This window comes from Terrapene carolina, unplaced genomic scaffold, assembly GCF_002925995.2.
Source record: "Terrapene carolina triunguis isolate 2854851 unplaced genomic scaffold, T_m_triunguis-2.0 Scaffold495, whole genome shotgun sequence".
NCBI lineage: Eukaryota > Metazoa > Chordata > Testudines > Emydidae > Terrapene > Terrapene triunguis.
This window is the reverse complement of record NW_020664846.1, coordinates 906,077-919,381: the sequence shown is the minus strand read 5'-3', so window position 1 is coordinate 919,381 and position 13,305 is coordinate 906,077. Positions and strand designations below refer to the sequence as shown.

Here is a 13,305-nt window from a genome sequence, read left to right as displayed (position 1 = left end):
CTTCTTTTTGAGAGTCTAAATAGATTGATCTCTTTAAGTCCCTCGGTTGTAAGACATTTTCTCCAACCCTTAAACCATTTGTTTGGCTTTTTTTCTGCACTCTCTCCAACTTTTCACCAGTGCCATATGCAGAGGTAAAATCTCCTCTGTAATCCTCCTCATTGGTCCTCTGTATATACATCCCAGGATTGCTTTAGCCCTGTTTGCCACAGCGTTGCACTGGGAGCTGATGTTGAGTTTCTTGCCCGCTATGACCTCTAAATCCTTTACAGAGTTCCTGCTTTCCAGGATACAGTCCCCCATTCTGTAGGTGTGGCCTGCATTTCTTGCTCCTACATGTACAGCTTTGCATTTGGCTATATTAAAGCTAGAACGGGGTGAAAATATTTCGAGAAATAGTAAATTTGCCCAAAAAATGCATTTTCAGGGCATCAAAACTATTCGCAGATTCAGATCAGATTTGGAAATAAAAAAAGGAAAAAACATTTTGAAAAAGTTGAAATGGTTCATTTTAACCATTTCAAAACTAAATGTTTTGACTTTTCATTTAGAAATGTTTGTTTTTGACCATTTTGAAATGAAATGCGGTTTCATTTTGAAATATAGCTGATTAAACAAGGGTGAAAAACCACCTGAAAACCACCTGAAACAAAACAAAATATAGTTTTGGGTCAAATGAAGCATTCTGTTTGACCCGAAACGGAATTTTTCCATGTTTGTTTGTCTGTTTCAGAAAAATGAGGGGAAAAATTCGTTTTGGTCAAAGCCAATTTGAGAGGTTGGAGGAGAGGTTAGGATTGGCCCCAAACCAAAAAATCAATTATTCACTCTAATTAAAATGTATTTTGTTTGAATGGACCCACTTACCATGTGATCCGTGCCCTGTCCTCATCATTATTTACTCTTCTGCCAATCTTTGTGTCATCTGCAAATTTTAATTTGATGAAAATGTTGAAAAGCATAGTACTGATTCCAGTGGGACCCAATTAGAAACACCTCAATTGATGAAGATTCCCCATTGGTGACTGCGTTTTGAGATCTGTTATTTAGCCAGTTCTTAATCCATCTAACATGCACTCTCTTGGTATTGTATAGTGCTAATATTTTAACCATAATGCCATGCGGTATAAAGTCAAATGCCTTACAGATGTCTTAAGTATATTCCATCTGCGCAGTTACCTTTATCAACCAAACTTGTAATCTCAACAAAGAATGAAATTAGGTTTATCTGACCTGACCTTTTTCCATAAAACCATGTTGACTAGCATTAATTATATTCATATCCTTTAATTATTTATGAATTGCATCCTGTATCAATTTTTTCCCATTATTTTGCCCAGGATTTATGTCAGACTAGCTGGCCTGTAGTTACCTGGGTCATCAGCTTGTCCTGTTTGAATATTGGCAGAACATTCTCATTCTTTCAATCTCCTGGAATTTCCCCAGTATTTCAAGATTTATTAAAAATTAACATCAGCAGGGCAGAGATCTCCTCAGCCAACACTTGTAGGACTTTTGGGTGCAGGTTATGTGGGTCTGCTAATTTAAATGTGCTTATCCTCAATAGATATAGTTTAACATCCTTGGTTATCTAAAGAATAGCTCTGTGTAGCTTGATGAAAGCTTGTCTCTTTCACCAACAGAAGTTGGTCCAGTAAAAGATATTACCTCACCCAGCTTATCTCTGGAAATACTTTGTCATCCTTGTGATGTGAGTCTATTATCCTGCTGCTTTCCAAATGCAGAACAGAAATATTTATTGAACACGTTGGCCTTTTCTACATCTTTTCTCCATGCATCAGAAGATGTGGGTTTTTTACGCACGAAAGCTTATGCCCAAATACATCTGTTAGTCTTTAAGGTGCCACCAGACTCCTTGTTGTTTTTGTGGATACAGACTAACACGGCTCCCCCCTCTGATACTACTTCATCATTGTTAACAGTTTTATCACCTCTGTCTAGTAATAGGCCTGTACCATTGTTAGGATTTCTTTTGTTCTTAAAATACTTTAAAAATTCAGTAATTTTTACTGATTGCTATTGATTTCCCTTTTTCCTATTTGTTGCATTTTCCTTCCGCCCCCCCCAACTAGCACTGCCTATTAATCTCATGGTGACTCCTATCAGAGTAGGCACTTCTTAAATATCTTTTGTGCAATGAATGGAAAATGTTACACTTACGTTAGCATCACTAGGAGCCTAATTCAAAATCCACTGAAGTCAATAGAAAGACTCCCATTGACTTTATTAGGCTTGGGAATAAGGCCTTAGAATAAAATCCTCCTTGAGGAAAAGGTGCAGTTATGTTTCAGTTATGCTACAATTTCTTGTCTGTAAGGATGTTGTTACTAGCGTTATTCAGCTTTCTCTGTACTGTATTTTTCACAGTTCAAGGACAAAATGGATGGAGTTTGTTCAATCTTTTTTTTTTTAAATGCAAGTGTACAAGAGAGTTATGAAATGTTTTAGTGAGAGTACACATTGAGTTCTGGATACTCCATTCCCATTACATTTCATCATAATTGGGCTTTCGTATCCCATAGGTTGCTATGAGAATCTCAGCCTAAATGTGCAAACAGTCATTTTTATTCAAATTTGAGGTACAGAAGCATCAGCATGTTTATCCCACCTTTTTGTAATAACCTTGGAAACAGTTTGTGGATTGGGACTTAAGAACTTTTTTCTTCTTCTTCTTTATTTGTAGTGGCTTTCTTGAAAACCTACAAAGGAAACTTAGATTCTTCAGGCAAATTTTGGCTGGTAGAGATTCTGGATAACAGGTGAGACAGCAAAAGAGTTTAGATGTAGAATTTTTGTATGGATGATTAAATTTCCTTGCTCTCTTGATTAAATGTTGGCAGTGTTGGGGCTGAGTGTTTTAAACTCTTAACGTGTGTCTCTTTTTTTAAGATAAAACGATTTGACCACCATGAGTTGGAGTTTCTTGACCCGTCTGTTAGAGGAAATCCACAATCATTCAACATTTGTTGGCAAAATCTGGCTGACGGTTTTGATTGTCTTTCGGATTGTCCTTACTGCTGTGGGAGGGGAATCCATCTATTATGATGAACAAAGCAAGTTTGTGTGCAACACGGAACAACCAGGATGTGAGAATGTTTGCTATGATGCTTTTGCTCCTCTTTCGCATGTGAGATTTTGGGTGTTTCAGATCATTCTTGTAGCCACTCCATCGGTGATGTATTTAGGCTATGCCATTCATAAAATTGCCAGAATGGTGGAACATAACGAACCTGACAAAAGAACCAGGAGCAAAACCTTTTCAATGCGCTGGAAACAACACCGTGGCTTGGAGGAGACAGAGGATGACCACGAAGAAGATCCAATGATGTACCCAGAAATAGAGCTAGAAAGTGAGCGGGAGAACAAGGAGCAGCCAGCCCTCACTAAAGCAAAACACGATGGCAGGCGGCGAATTCGAGAGGATGGGCTTATGAAAATCTATGTGCTGCAGCTGCTGTCTAGGACTATGTTCGAAGTTGGCTTTCTTGTTGGTCAATATTTTTTGTATGGGTTCGAAGTCAGCCCCACATTTGTATGTAGCAGGAAACCATGCCCACACAAGATAGATTGTTTCATTTCAAGGCCTACTGAAAAGACCATTTTCCTTTTAATAATGTATGGCGTAAGCTGCCTGTGTTTACTTTTGAATGTCTGGGAGATGCTCCATTTGGGATTTGGTACAATCCGAGACACATTAAACAGTAAAAGAAAAGAGCTGGAAGACTCTGGTACCTATAACTACCCTTTTACTTGGAATACTCCATCTGCTCCTCCTGGCTATAACATTGCAGTCAAGCCAGATCAAATCCAATATACTGAATTATCCAATGCCAAAATGGCCTACAAGCAAAACAAAGCTAATATCGCTCAGGAACAGCAGTATGGGAGCAACGAAGAAAACATTCCAGCCGACCTAGAACATCTGCAGAGGGAGATTAAAGTGGCTCAGGAACGTCTGGACCTTGCAATCCAGGCATATAATAACCAGAACAATCCCAGCAGTTCCAGAGAGAAGAAATCCAAAGCGGGCTCAAACAAAAGTAGTGCCAGTAGCAAATCGGGGGATGGAAAGACCTCGGTGTGGATTTAACGTTCGCTGAACTTGTACTTTTGTTCTTAGTTAATGATAACCAGCAATTCACCGAATAATTACTTTCATTAAGTAAACATTTGACTCTGTTTATCTTCAGGGATACTGTTGGCTAGCGATCCAAGCTCTCAAAAAGTTTATGCACATGTCCTAGAGTTACAGAATTTTATTCTTGTGTCTTCCAGGTCAGGAGAAGAACAGGTATATTTAAATCATTCTTGCTGAACGGTTTACACTGTATGTACAGTATTATGGTGCATTTATTATGCACAATTTTTTGTATTTGTACGTTGGACCTCTGCAGTTATACTTTTTATATTAAAGAAAAGAAAACAATACAGATAATGCTTAGCATTTTGCTAGTTCTATTACTGTGGTCAACAGACTTATTTTTCTCTTTTTTTTTGTTTTAAATGTGAAGCTGTCTGTGCTGCATTTCAGAAGTGCCTTGTACATGCGCACAAGACAGAGGATACTTCAGTTACCTAGGGAGCCTATTTAGTGTTGACTGCTTATCAGCAGAGCAGTCAAGGGTTTGGAGAATATTTAATGGTGCCACTGGTTACATCTTTATACAGTTATGTGCAGCTCACAAAATGGAAGTGTCATATACTAACCAGAAGGTGCTAGAATGTTCCACCCTGTGGTTTAAATTATTTAGACAAACATATGCAGGTTGGAAGGCGTTAGTTCAAAGCAAGAATGCCATACATAATTGGGGAGGGCAGGGTTTTGTAAGCTTTATCCAACAGGGGAAAGAGAAACTTAGAACTACTATAAAATGTTCTAAAAAAATATGGGTAGAAATTACTGTGTATTCAATAATTCCATGACATTTATGTGAAATCCATGATAAGGTATTTGTTTCGTAAGGTCTTACTATAACACAAAAACCAATGAGGGCATTAAATTGTTACAGTAACTTCTGGATAACTGGTTTTTGTTTATTTATTTATTTTTAACAAAATGGTCTGACTTTGAGTAGTCATTGTAAACTGTATTTGTTGTGCATTACATTAGATGGAAGCTTTTGATAGTCCCCCCCAAAAAAAACCACAACAAAAACTTTGTTTATAGGAATATATTGAAAACTTGACAAAGCTGCCTCACCCCCAAGCCATCTTTCTTCCATTGTGTCCTAGGAACTCAGCTCAAACAGAGCAATATGTAAATATTAGATTTCTGCTTGAGAGACTAGTTGGATTTAGCATTCTGAGGGTTTGGCATTAAAGTTAAATTTATAATTAGAAAAAGGAGAATGCAGTATTACTGCCTTTGGCAGTGTCTTTTTGGCAAGGGTAAGCATTAATGTTTGAGAGATGCTGATGAGTTGTATATGCTTTTAGCTACTATTTATAATATAGTCAAGGCCATGCTCTGTTTTCTCTTCTGTGAAATTTTAGTCCATTTAATAGATTTTGGGGGAAAGTATTAAGGGGAAACTCCTGTTCTATCGTGAGGCTCCCTCATTCCCACACCACCCTGGATACAGTTTCCAGGAGCACATTTCCAGAGGTGAGAAAGGGAATCATTAAGAAAGCGATAGATAATACGACAGAAAATATCATATTGCCTCTATATAAATCCATGGTACACGGCGTGCAGATGTGGTCGCCCCATCTCAAAAAAGATACATTGGAATTGGAAAAAGTTCAGAAAAGGGCAACAAAAATGATTAGGGGTATGGAACAGGTTCCGTATGAGGAGAGATTAATAAGACTCGGACTTTTCAGCTTGGAAAAGAAATGACAAGGGGGGATATGATAGAGGTCTATAAAATCATGACTGGTGTGGAGAAAGTAAATAAGGAAGTGTCATGAGAAGGAGTAAATAACGCAAAAACTAGGGGGTCACCAAATGAAATTAATAGACAGCAGGTTTAAAACAAACAAAAGGAAGTTTTTCTTCACACAACGCATTGTCAACCTGTGGAACTCTTTGCCAGAGGATTTTGTGAAGGCCAAGACTATAACAGGGTTCAAAAAAGAACTAGATACATTTATGGCGAATATGTCCATCAATGGGTATTAGCCAGGATGGGCAGGGATGGTGTCCCTAGCCTCTGCTTGCCAGAAGCTGGGAATGGGCAATGGGGGATGGATCACTTGATGATTGCCTGTTCTGTTCATTCCCTCTGGGGCACCTGGCATTGGCCACTGTCAGAAGACGGGACACTGGGCTGGATGGACCTTTGGTCTGACCCAGTCTGGCCGTTCTTATGAGGCAGTAAGGGAGCTCAAGCCCCAGTGCAGCAGAATTCTTAAGTATAAGTTCATTCCTGTTCCCAAAGCACCTAAGCATATGCTTAACGTTAAAAATAAATTAATGGGACATAGGCATATGCTTAAGTGCTTTGCTAAGGGATGATTTGCTGAATTGAGCCCTGAAAGTACTAGTTCCATGGAAAGCCACACTGTTCCCCCTTTAATTCCCTCCTGAGCATTATTAATTTTAGGGTATGTCTGTACGTCAAAAAAAGACCCACAGCAGTGAGTCTCAGAACCAGGTCAACTGACTCAGGCCCATGCTGCCGCTGCGGGCTAAAAATAGCAGTGTAGACATTCCCACTTAGGCTGGAGCCTGGACTTTGAAACCCAGCGAGGCGGGGGAGAGTCTCAGAGCCTGGGCTCCAGCTGGAGTCTGAACATCGAGGCTGCTATTTTTATCTCTGCAGCAGGAGCCCAAGGCAGTTGACCCAGACTCCAAGGCTTGGGGGCTTTTTGTTTGGTTGGTTTTTGCTGTGTAGATGTACCTGCGGGGCCGTGTCCGGCTCTCTTTGAAGTCAGTGGCAAACGTAGCGTCCATTTAAATGGGAACAAGATAGAGACCTTCTTCCAAAGAGCCGCCCAAGCCAATATAGACTCCTTTCGATGCACATTGGCAGGCTGCTCCAGTCCACTTCAGGCAGCAAGATGTTCCATGCTACAGGTATAAAACTTGCTTTCCCGCTTCTTCTCTTGCAATACGCTCATCCCCTGTTAGTCTGAGGAGTGTGTCTGAAGTCTGTATTTTAGCACTTAATCCCTACATGTTAAAAGTTCTTGGGGATGGTCTATTTTATTTTAAGTGGAGAATAGACCAGGTTATGTTGTCATCTTTAAAACAGCAAGTGAAATTCCAGACCGTCTGGCCAGCGAGAAATGGGTTTGTGTCACTAACTTTGTGTTGGTGAGACAGAATGTCAGTGATCGTCTAGTTAAGAAGCAGGCGTCTGAAGGGAAGACTACTGAGACGGAGGATGGACAGAAGGGGTTAGCCAGAGGGAAGATATGAGAGTGATGGGGAGGCTGGGTGAAAAGCAGTGATGTCTGAAAGAACTGTGGAAAAGACATTTGGAGCCTGGAGATAAACATTATCCACAAATGCTGCAGCTTGGTTGTTCTCTCCAGCTTCCCAAGAGGGTTATATTGTTCTTAACCCCTTGTCGTTTCTTTGAATGCTGTTTAATAAGCAGGACTGCAGTAATTTAAAATCCTTTGCCCCTGGCTGTTGTTTACATCTCCTGTACCAGTGTACCACACCTGGAGTTTAAAATTACCTGACAGTCAGTTACTGCCAGCTGCTCCATATGCTTTCGGTATTAGTCATTACTGCTTACTTCGGGGGGGCAAGTCATCCTTCCATTTGACCCTAAACAATTACCTGTTTAAAACCACTAGCTCATGTTAATCCTGTGAGATTTCCTTCAAAAACAGGAAATAATTCCATTACTGGACAGCAATATTTTGTTTAAAATAGACATAATTATTCCAGTGTGCACTGAACTCATTCCAGAAATGCAAAGTAACTGAACTCAGATTTTTGTAGCTATTTTGTATTCATTTCAATTGTGTAAAAAGTGCACATTTTACTTTGAAACTGAGTCTTTGCTACTCACTAGGAGGGTGTCTTTTAAAGCTGTACATTTTCATGTTTATGATGATCAGTTTCAAAGTACATTTTAATTTTCCCTTTGAAGAATTTTCACATGTATTGCTTTAAAATGGTGTCCTCTTCGGAAGAGAGGAGGAGGCTTTGGGTTAAATCTGGGCCATCTGAAATAAATATTCAGAAGAGACTTTAAACAAAAAACTGACTATAACTTGGATTTTTGTTGGCATTATGAGAGTTTTCTATTTTTGGACACTTTTTTGAAAGAAACTATCTAGCATTTGCTAAAAATCCACTCTGGATTCTTTTCTCAGTGATGAGTTACGGTCTGTGGGTATATGGATGTGCATGTGTGCCGTGATGCTTTGTCTTATAGCTCATAGACCCAGATCTTGTAATTTTTCATAAACTTGACCTGGGGTTATTTAAAGTCACGTAGACTGCGTATTAGAAACTAACAGTGCATTTTTGCAAATGATTCACTCTTCAGTGACTAGTGGAACAATAGCACATTTAAAAAAAAAAAAGGCAAACTGTGTGAGGGCATGTCTACAGTAGAAACTTAAGTCGACCCATGTTAGGTAATTGCTGCGGTGGTTGATGTCTACCCTACCCTCCTTCTATTGGTAGTGCACATCATAGAATCATCGGCGATTAGGGTTGGAACAGACCTCAGGAGGTCATCTAGTCCAACCCCCTGCTCAAAGCAGGACCAACCCCAACTAAATCATCCCAGCCAGGGCTTTGTCAAGCTGGGCCTTAAAAACCTCTAAGGATGGAGATTCCACCACCTCCCTAGGGAACCCAGTCCAGTGCTTCACCACCCTCCTAGTGAAATAGTGTTTCCTAATATCCAACCTAGACCTCCCCCACTGCAACTTGAGACCATTGCTCCTTGTTCTGTCATCTGCCACCACTGAGAACAGCCGAGCTCCATCATCATTGGACCCCCCCTTCAGATAGTTGAAGGCTGCTATCAAATCCCCCCTCACTCTTCTCTTCTGCAGACTAAATAACCCCAGTTCCCTCAGCCTCTCCTCACAAGTCATGTGCACTGGCCCTCTAATCATTTTTGTTGCCTTCCGCTGGACTCTCTCCAATTTGTCCACATCCTTTCTGTAGTGGGATGACCAAAACTGGATGCAATACTCCAGATGTGGCCTCACCAGTGCCGAACAGAGGGGAATAATCACTTCCCTCGATCTGCCGGCAACGCTCCTACTAATGCATCCTCACCAGGAGCACTTCCACCAACTTAAGAGGGGCCGGGGGGGAGAGAGGATCTCAGCTCTGCACGCAGTCCCTGCCGGGAGCCCAGGTGCCCCCTTCCAGAGAACCAGGACCCAGGGGGCAGCTGAGCTCTGAGTGGGGCAGGTGCAGCCCGGGTGGAAGCAGGGAGCTAGGACTCAGGGGACAGCCAGGTGGGGAGTGGGGTGGGTGCAGCCTGGATGGGAGCAGGGGGCACAGACCCAAGGGGTGGCTGGGTCTAGCTGGAGCCCCCCTACCATCACCTCAGTGACAGCCCAGCTTTCTTGTCAATTTCAATCCTTTCTGGAGACAAGAATGACAGCAATCAGCCAATGTAAGGAACGCAGCATCTACACAGACACTGCGTCACCCTAACTACACCGACATAAGCCCTACGCCTCTTGTGGAGGTGGAGTTATGATGTTGGTGTAGTAGGACACTTATATCGGCGGGAGCAGGGCCGTCGTGTGTACACTGACATAAGCTGCCTTACATCGACCTAATTGTGTAGTGTAGACCAGGCCTGAGGGTCTGTCTTGGACAAGACCGACATACATGGAAATGTTTGCCTGCTGAAACCTGCGTTTGTGTATATGAATGGGCACACTGAGATCCACTGGTGGAAAGTGCAGTGTTAGCTGCGGTAGCTGAGGCTGAGATTTCTAAGGAGCCTAAGGGAGTTGGGTGCCCAGCAGTGTTCCCTCTTATATTTTCCATCCATGTGCGGAATCAATTTTATGTGCACAGAGGTATGTGCAGATGTGCGCCACCAGTAGAAACAAAAAACCTAGATATAATACATATTTTTAAAAAGTTACTATAGGGATAATTACTCCAGCCAGGACAGGTTAGGCATTTTAGAACTCACTACTCAAAGAATTAAATTTAAGCATAGAATAAAATTATGAAATGCATAGACCAGTCAAAAAACTAAAATAACAGCACTGTGAAAGAATAAAATTACACATCTGAAAGAATTTTTTTGTGAGTCCTGAACAGAGTTTTTAAAGATTTATCTTCTGGGTTGTGCATCTTTTCCCCCAAAATTGAAACCAGCTGAAATCAGCTTCAAGAAAATTTAGAATACTGGCAATTCATCCTATTCTGTATGGCTCACATTGCTGTTATGCACTTATATTAAATGTAGCACTAAATATTTACTGTATTCTAATGCTTTTGGATTGACCTGACCACTCTGAACGTTAAAGATTTCCTGTCATTTTTGTAAGAGGTGGGGGATCTAAATCCCTGTGTCCTGACTGGATTTTAATTTGAGTAATTACATTTTGCCAACCTAAATTCCTCTTGCGTTTTAACTGGATAATAGTGGTATTCACTTTCTGTCTGAACTGCTGGCACGTGTTGCTAAGCAGTGTTAAAAAACCTGGCATTTCAGTGGTGGATGAAGTGATTACCTGCCTCACAGGGATGTTGAGAGCTAATACACCAAATTTATCCCTGAGGTAAGTCCATTGACTTCAGTGGAACTACCCCAAGGATAGGTTGTAGACATGTTGAGATCCTCTGGTGCAAAATTCTGTCTAAGTGCAAGGTGGAATTTTCTGCAGGCTCACGCATGTTTCCTGGAAGTCAGTTTAAAATGGTGTTACGGGCTGGAAAAGCACGTCAGCCCTTTCACCCAGCAAGCGCTGCGCTGCAGCTGGCTATCGTGCTTGTGGAAATGCAGGGAGGAGAAGTTAAGGTGAAAGCTCCATGACCCCATGCTCAGATCAGCTTGATTCCAGAGTCCCTTGCCTTAGGGAGAAGAGAGGAGCGCAAGGAGAGAAGCTGCAACTGGATATTTTGGCCTATGGAAATTGTATTTACATGAGCTGGTTCAGGAAAATACTCCTTTTCATTAACCAGTTCCCTGGCTAATTTGAAGACCCATAAGACAAATTAAGTGTTGGCAGGGAAGTTGTGTGTGTGAGAATCTGGCCTCTGTACAATGTCCTTTAAATCTTCTCTTGAGAATAAAATAGCTTTCCACTGAGCCGAGAAAGACCATTCAGGCAGAACCGACAGACCCCTTTGTCTAACAAGAAAAGCCTGAATCAGAAAAAGTCAGATGAGTCAACCATATTTGGTAATAAAGTTGTTAAGAGTTCAGACAGCTTTTGAAACATTGAGACCTTTGGATTACATCAACTGCATGTAGATTCTTCTGTGGGTGTGCAGTTGAGACAAATCCACAGCCTCCAAGATTAACTCCAAAGAAACTTACGTATATGTCTGTATCCCCATCCTTTATGTTCCTCTAGTAACTGCAAAGCATGATTTATGCAGAAACTTGAAATAACCAAGGCTGTAAAAGAGTGAAGTGGGTGGGAGAGGTTCTGTGGCTTGCAATGTGCAGGAGGCGCAGACTAAGTAATCACAATGGTCACTTCTGACCTTAAAGTCTATAAATCTATGAGACCCCTGCAGAGAAAGAGGATGGTCTTGTGCAGTGGCTCTCAAACTTCTTTACTGGTGACCCCTTTCACATAGCAAGCCTCTGAGTGCAACCCTCCTTATAAATTAAAAACACTTTTTTATATATTTAACACCATTATAAATGCTGGAGGCAAAGTGGGGTTTGGGATGGAGGCTGACAGCTCGCGACCCCCATGTAATAACCTTGTGACCCCTGAGGGGTCCCGACCCCCAGTTTGAGAACCCCTGGTCTTGTGGCTAAGAGACTGAACTGGACTCAAAAGGTCTGGGGTCAGGTCCCACCATTGCCATAGACACTATGTGCAACCTTGGGCAAATCACTTAATCTCTGGGCCTCAGTTCCCCATCGGTTAAATGGGCAGAGTGGTCCTTCCTTTGTCGTGTCGTCTCAGATTGTAATCCCTTAAGGGCAGGGGCTTTTTCTCACTATCGAACAATACAGCAATACAGAGTCTTGGCTCTGGATGCTACTGTTGTATGAATAATAATATGGGGCCAGTGTGAATTAGCTAGTGATTTATCCTAGCGAGACTATTGAAACGGGGCAGATGTTTTCCCTGTGTGCAGTACGGAGCCTCTTACAACAAAGTTGCTTTTCATTGCAGAGGTGTATGCAGGCTTTCTCCATGTTAGCCATGTCTGCTGAATCCTACTGCAGGTGTCTGTATACCTGGGTTCAAAAAAGAATTAGCTAAGTTCATGTCAGATAAGTCCATTAATGGCTGTTAGCCAAGATGGGCAGGGATGCAACCCCATGCTCTGGTGTCCCTAAACCTTTGACTGCCAGAAGCTGGGACCGGACAATGGGATGGATCACTCGATAATTGCCCTCTTCTGTTCATTTTCTCTGAAGCACTTGGCATTGGCCACTGTCGGAAGACAGGATACTGGCCTAGATGGACCATTGGTCTGACCCAGTATGGCCGTTCTTATAGGCGTCTCTACACTTAAAATGCTACAGCAGCCCAGCTGTGCCACTGCAGTGCTTCAGCGTAAACATTGCCTACTTCAGGGGTGGGGCCAGTTGTTCTCCATCCACCTATGTCAACGGAAGAATTCTTCTATTGCCCTAGTACTGGATACATGAGGACTTAGGTCGGCTCAACGGCATCGTTGAGGGGTGTGGATTTTTCACACTCCTAGCGTTAAACCGACCTAATTTTCTAGTGTAGATCAGGCCTATGTTCTTACCTCTTGCCTTCTGGCACGTTAAGGGAGAGAACAAAGGGCAGTTAGCTCAGGACATAGGTTTTCAAACTTTCATAGCATGGCCCAAATCCTACCATTCACAATCCGAGGTGGCGAGATATATGGGCCTGTGGTGCTTGTACTCCACCAATATTCAGAGCACGGGGGCCCGGCTCCACCAGTGTTCGGGGCCAGGCATCTCCCCCGGCCCTGCCCGCTGCCCCCTTGTGTCTCCCCCGGAGTATCCCTGGGCAGCGGCTAGCTGCCGCTCCCTATCCCCCTCCCTCGGCCAGGGCCACAAGCCCCCTGCCCAAAGAAGCCCCGAGCACCTACACAGACCTGCACAGAGGAGCCTCAGGGCAACCGCTGCCGCGGCGCATCAACCCAGCCTGCTCTGAGGTAAAAGCCGCAGCATCTCTTGATGCAAAGACGCTTTTGATATGCCCCATGCA

At 42.4% G+C, this 13,305-nt stretch overlaps 1 protein-coding gene across 5 annotated transcripts in view; it reads left to right on the top strand.

The window, feature by feature from the left end:
- Positions 1-5,006, top strand: part of GJC1 (gap junction protein gamma 1) — a 31,408-nt gene extending 26,402 nt beyond the window's left edge. For all 5 annotated transcript variants that reach the window (XM_024202132.3, XM_024202134.2, XM_024202130.2 and 2 more), the window contains 2 exons: positions 2,705-2,780; positions 2,911-5,006. In XM_024202132.3, coding sequence (XP_024057900.1) covers positions 2,930-4,111 — 1,182 coding nt within the window. In that variant the 5' untranslated portion in view covers positions 2,705-2,780; positions 2,911-2,929 and the 3' untranslated portion in view covers positions 4,112-5,006. The remainder of the gene's footprint in view (positions 1-2,704; positions 2,781-2,910) is intronic.
- The last annotated feature ends 8,299 nt before the right edge of the window (positions 5,007-13,305 follow it).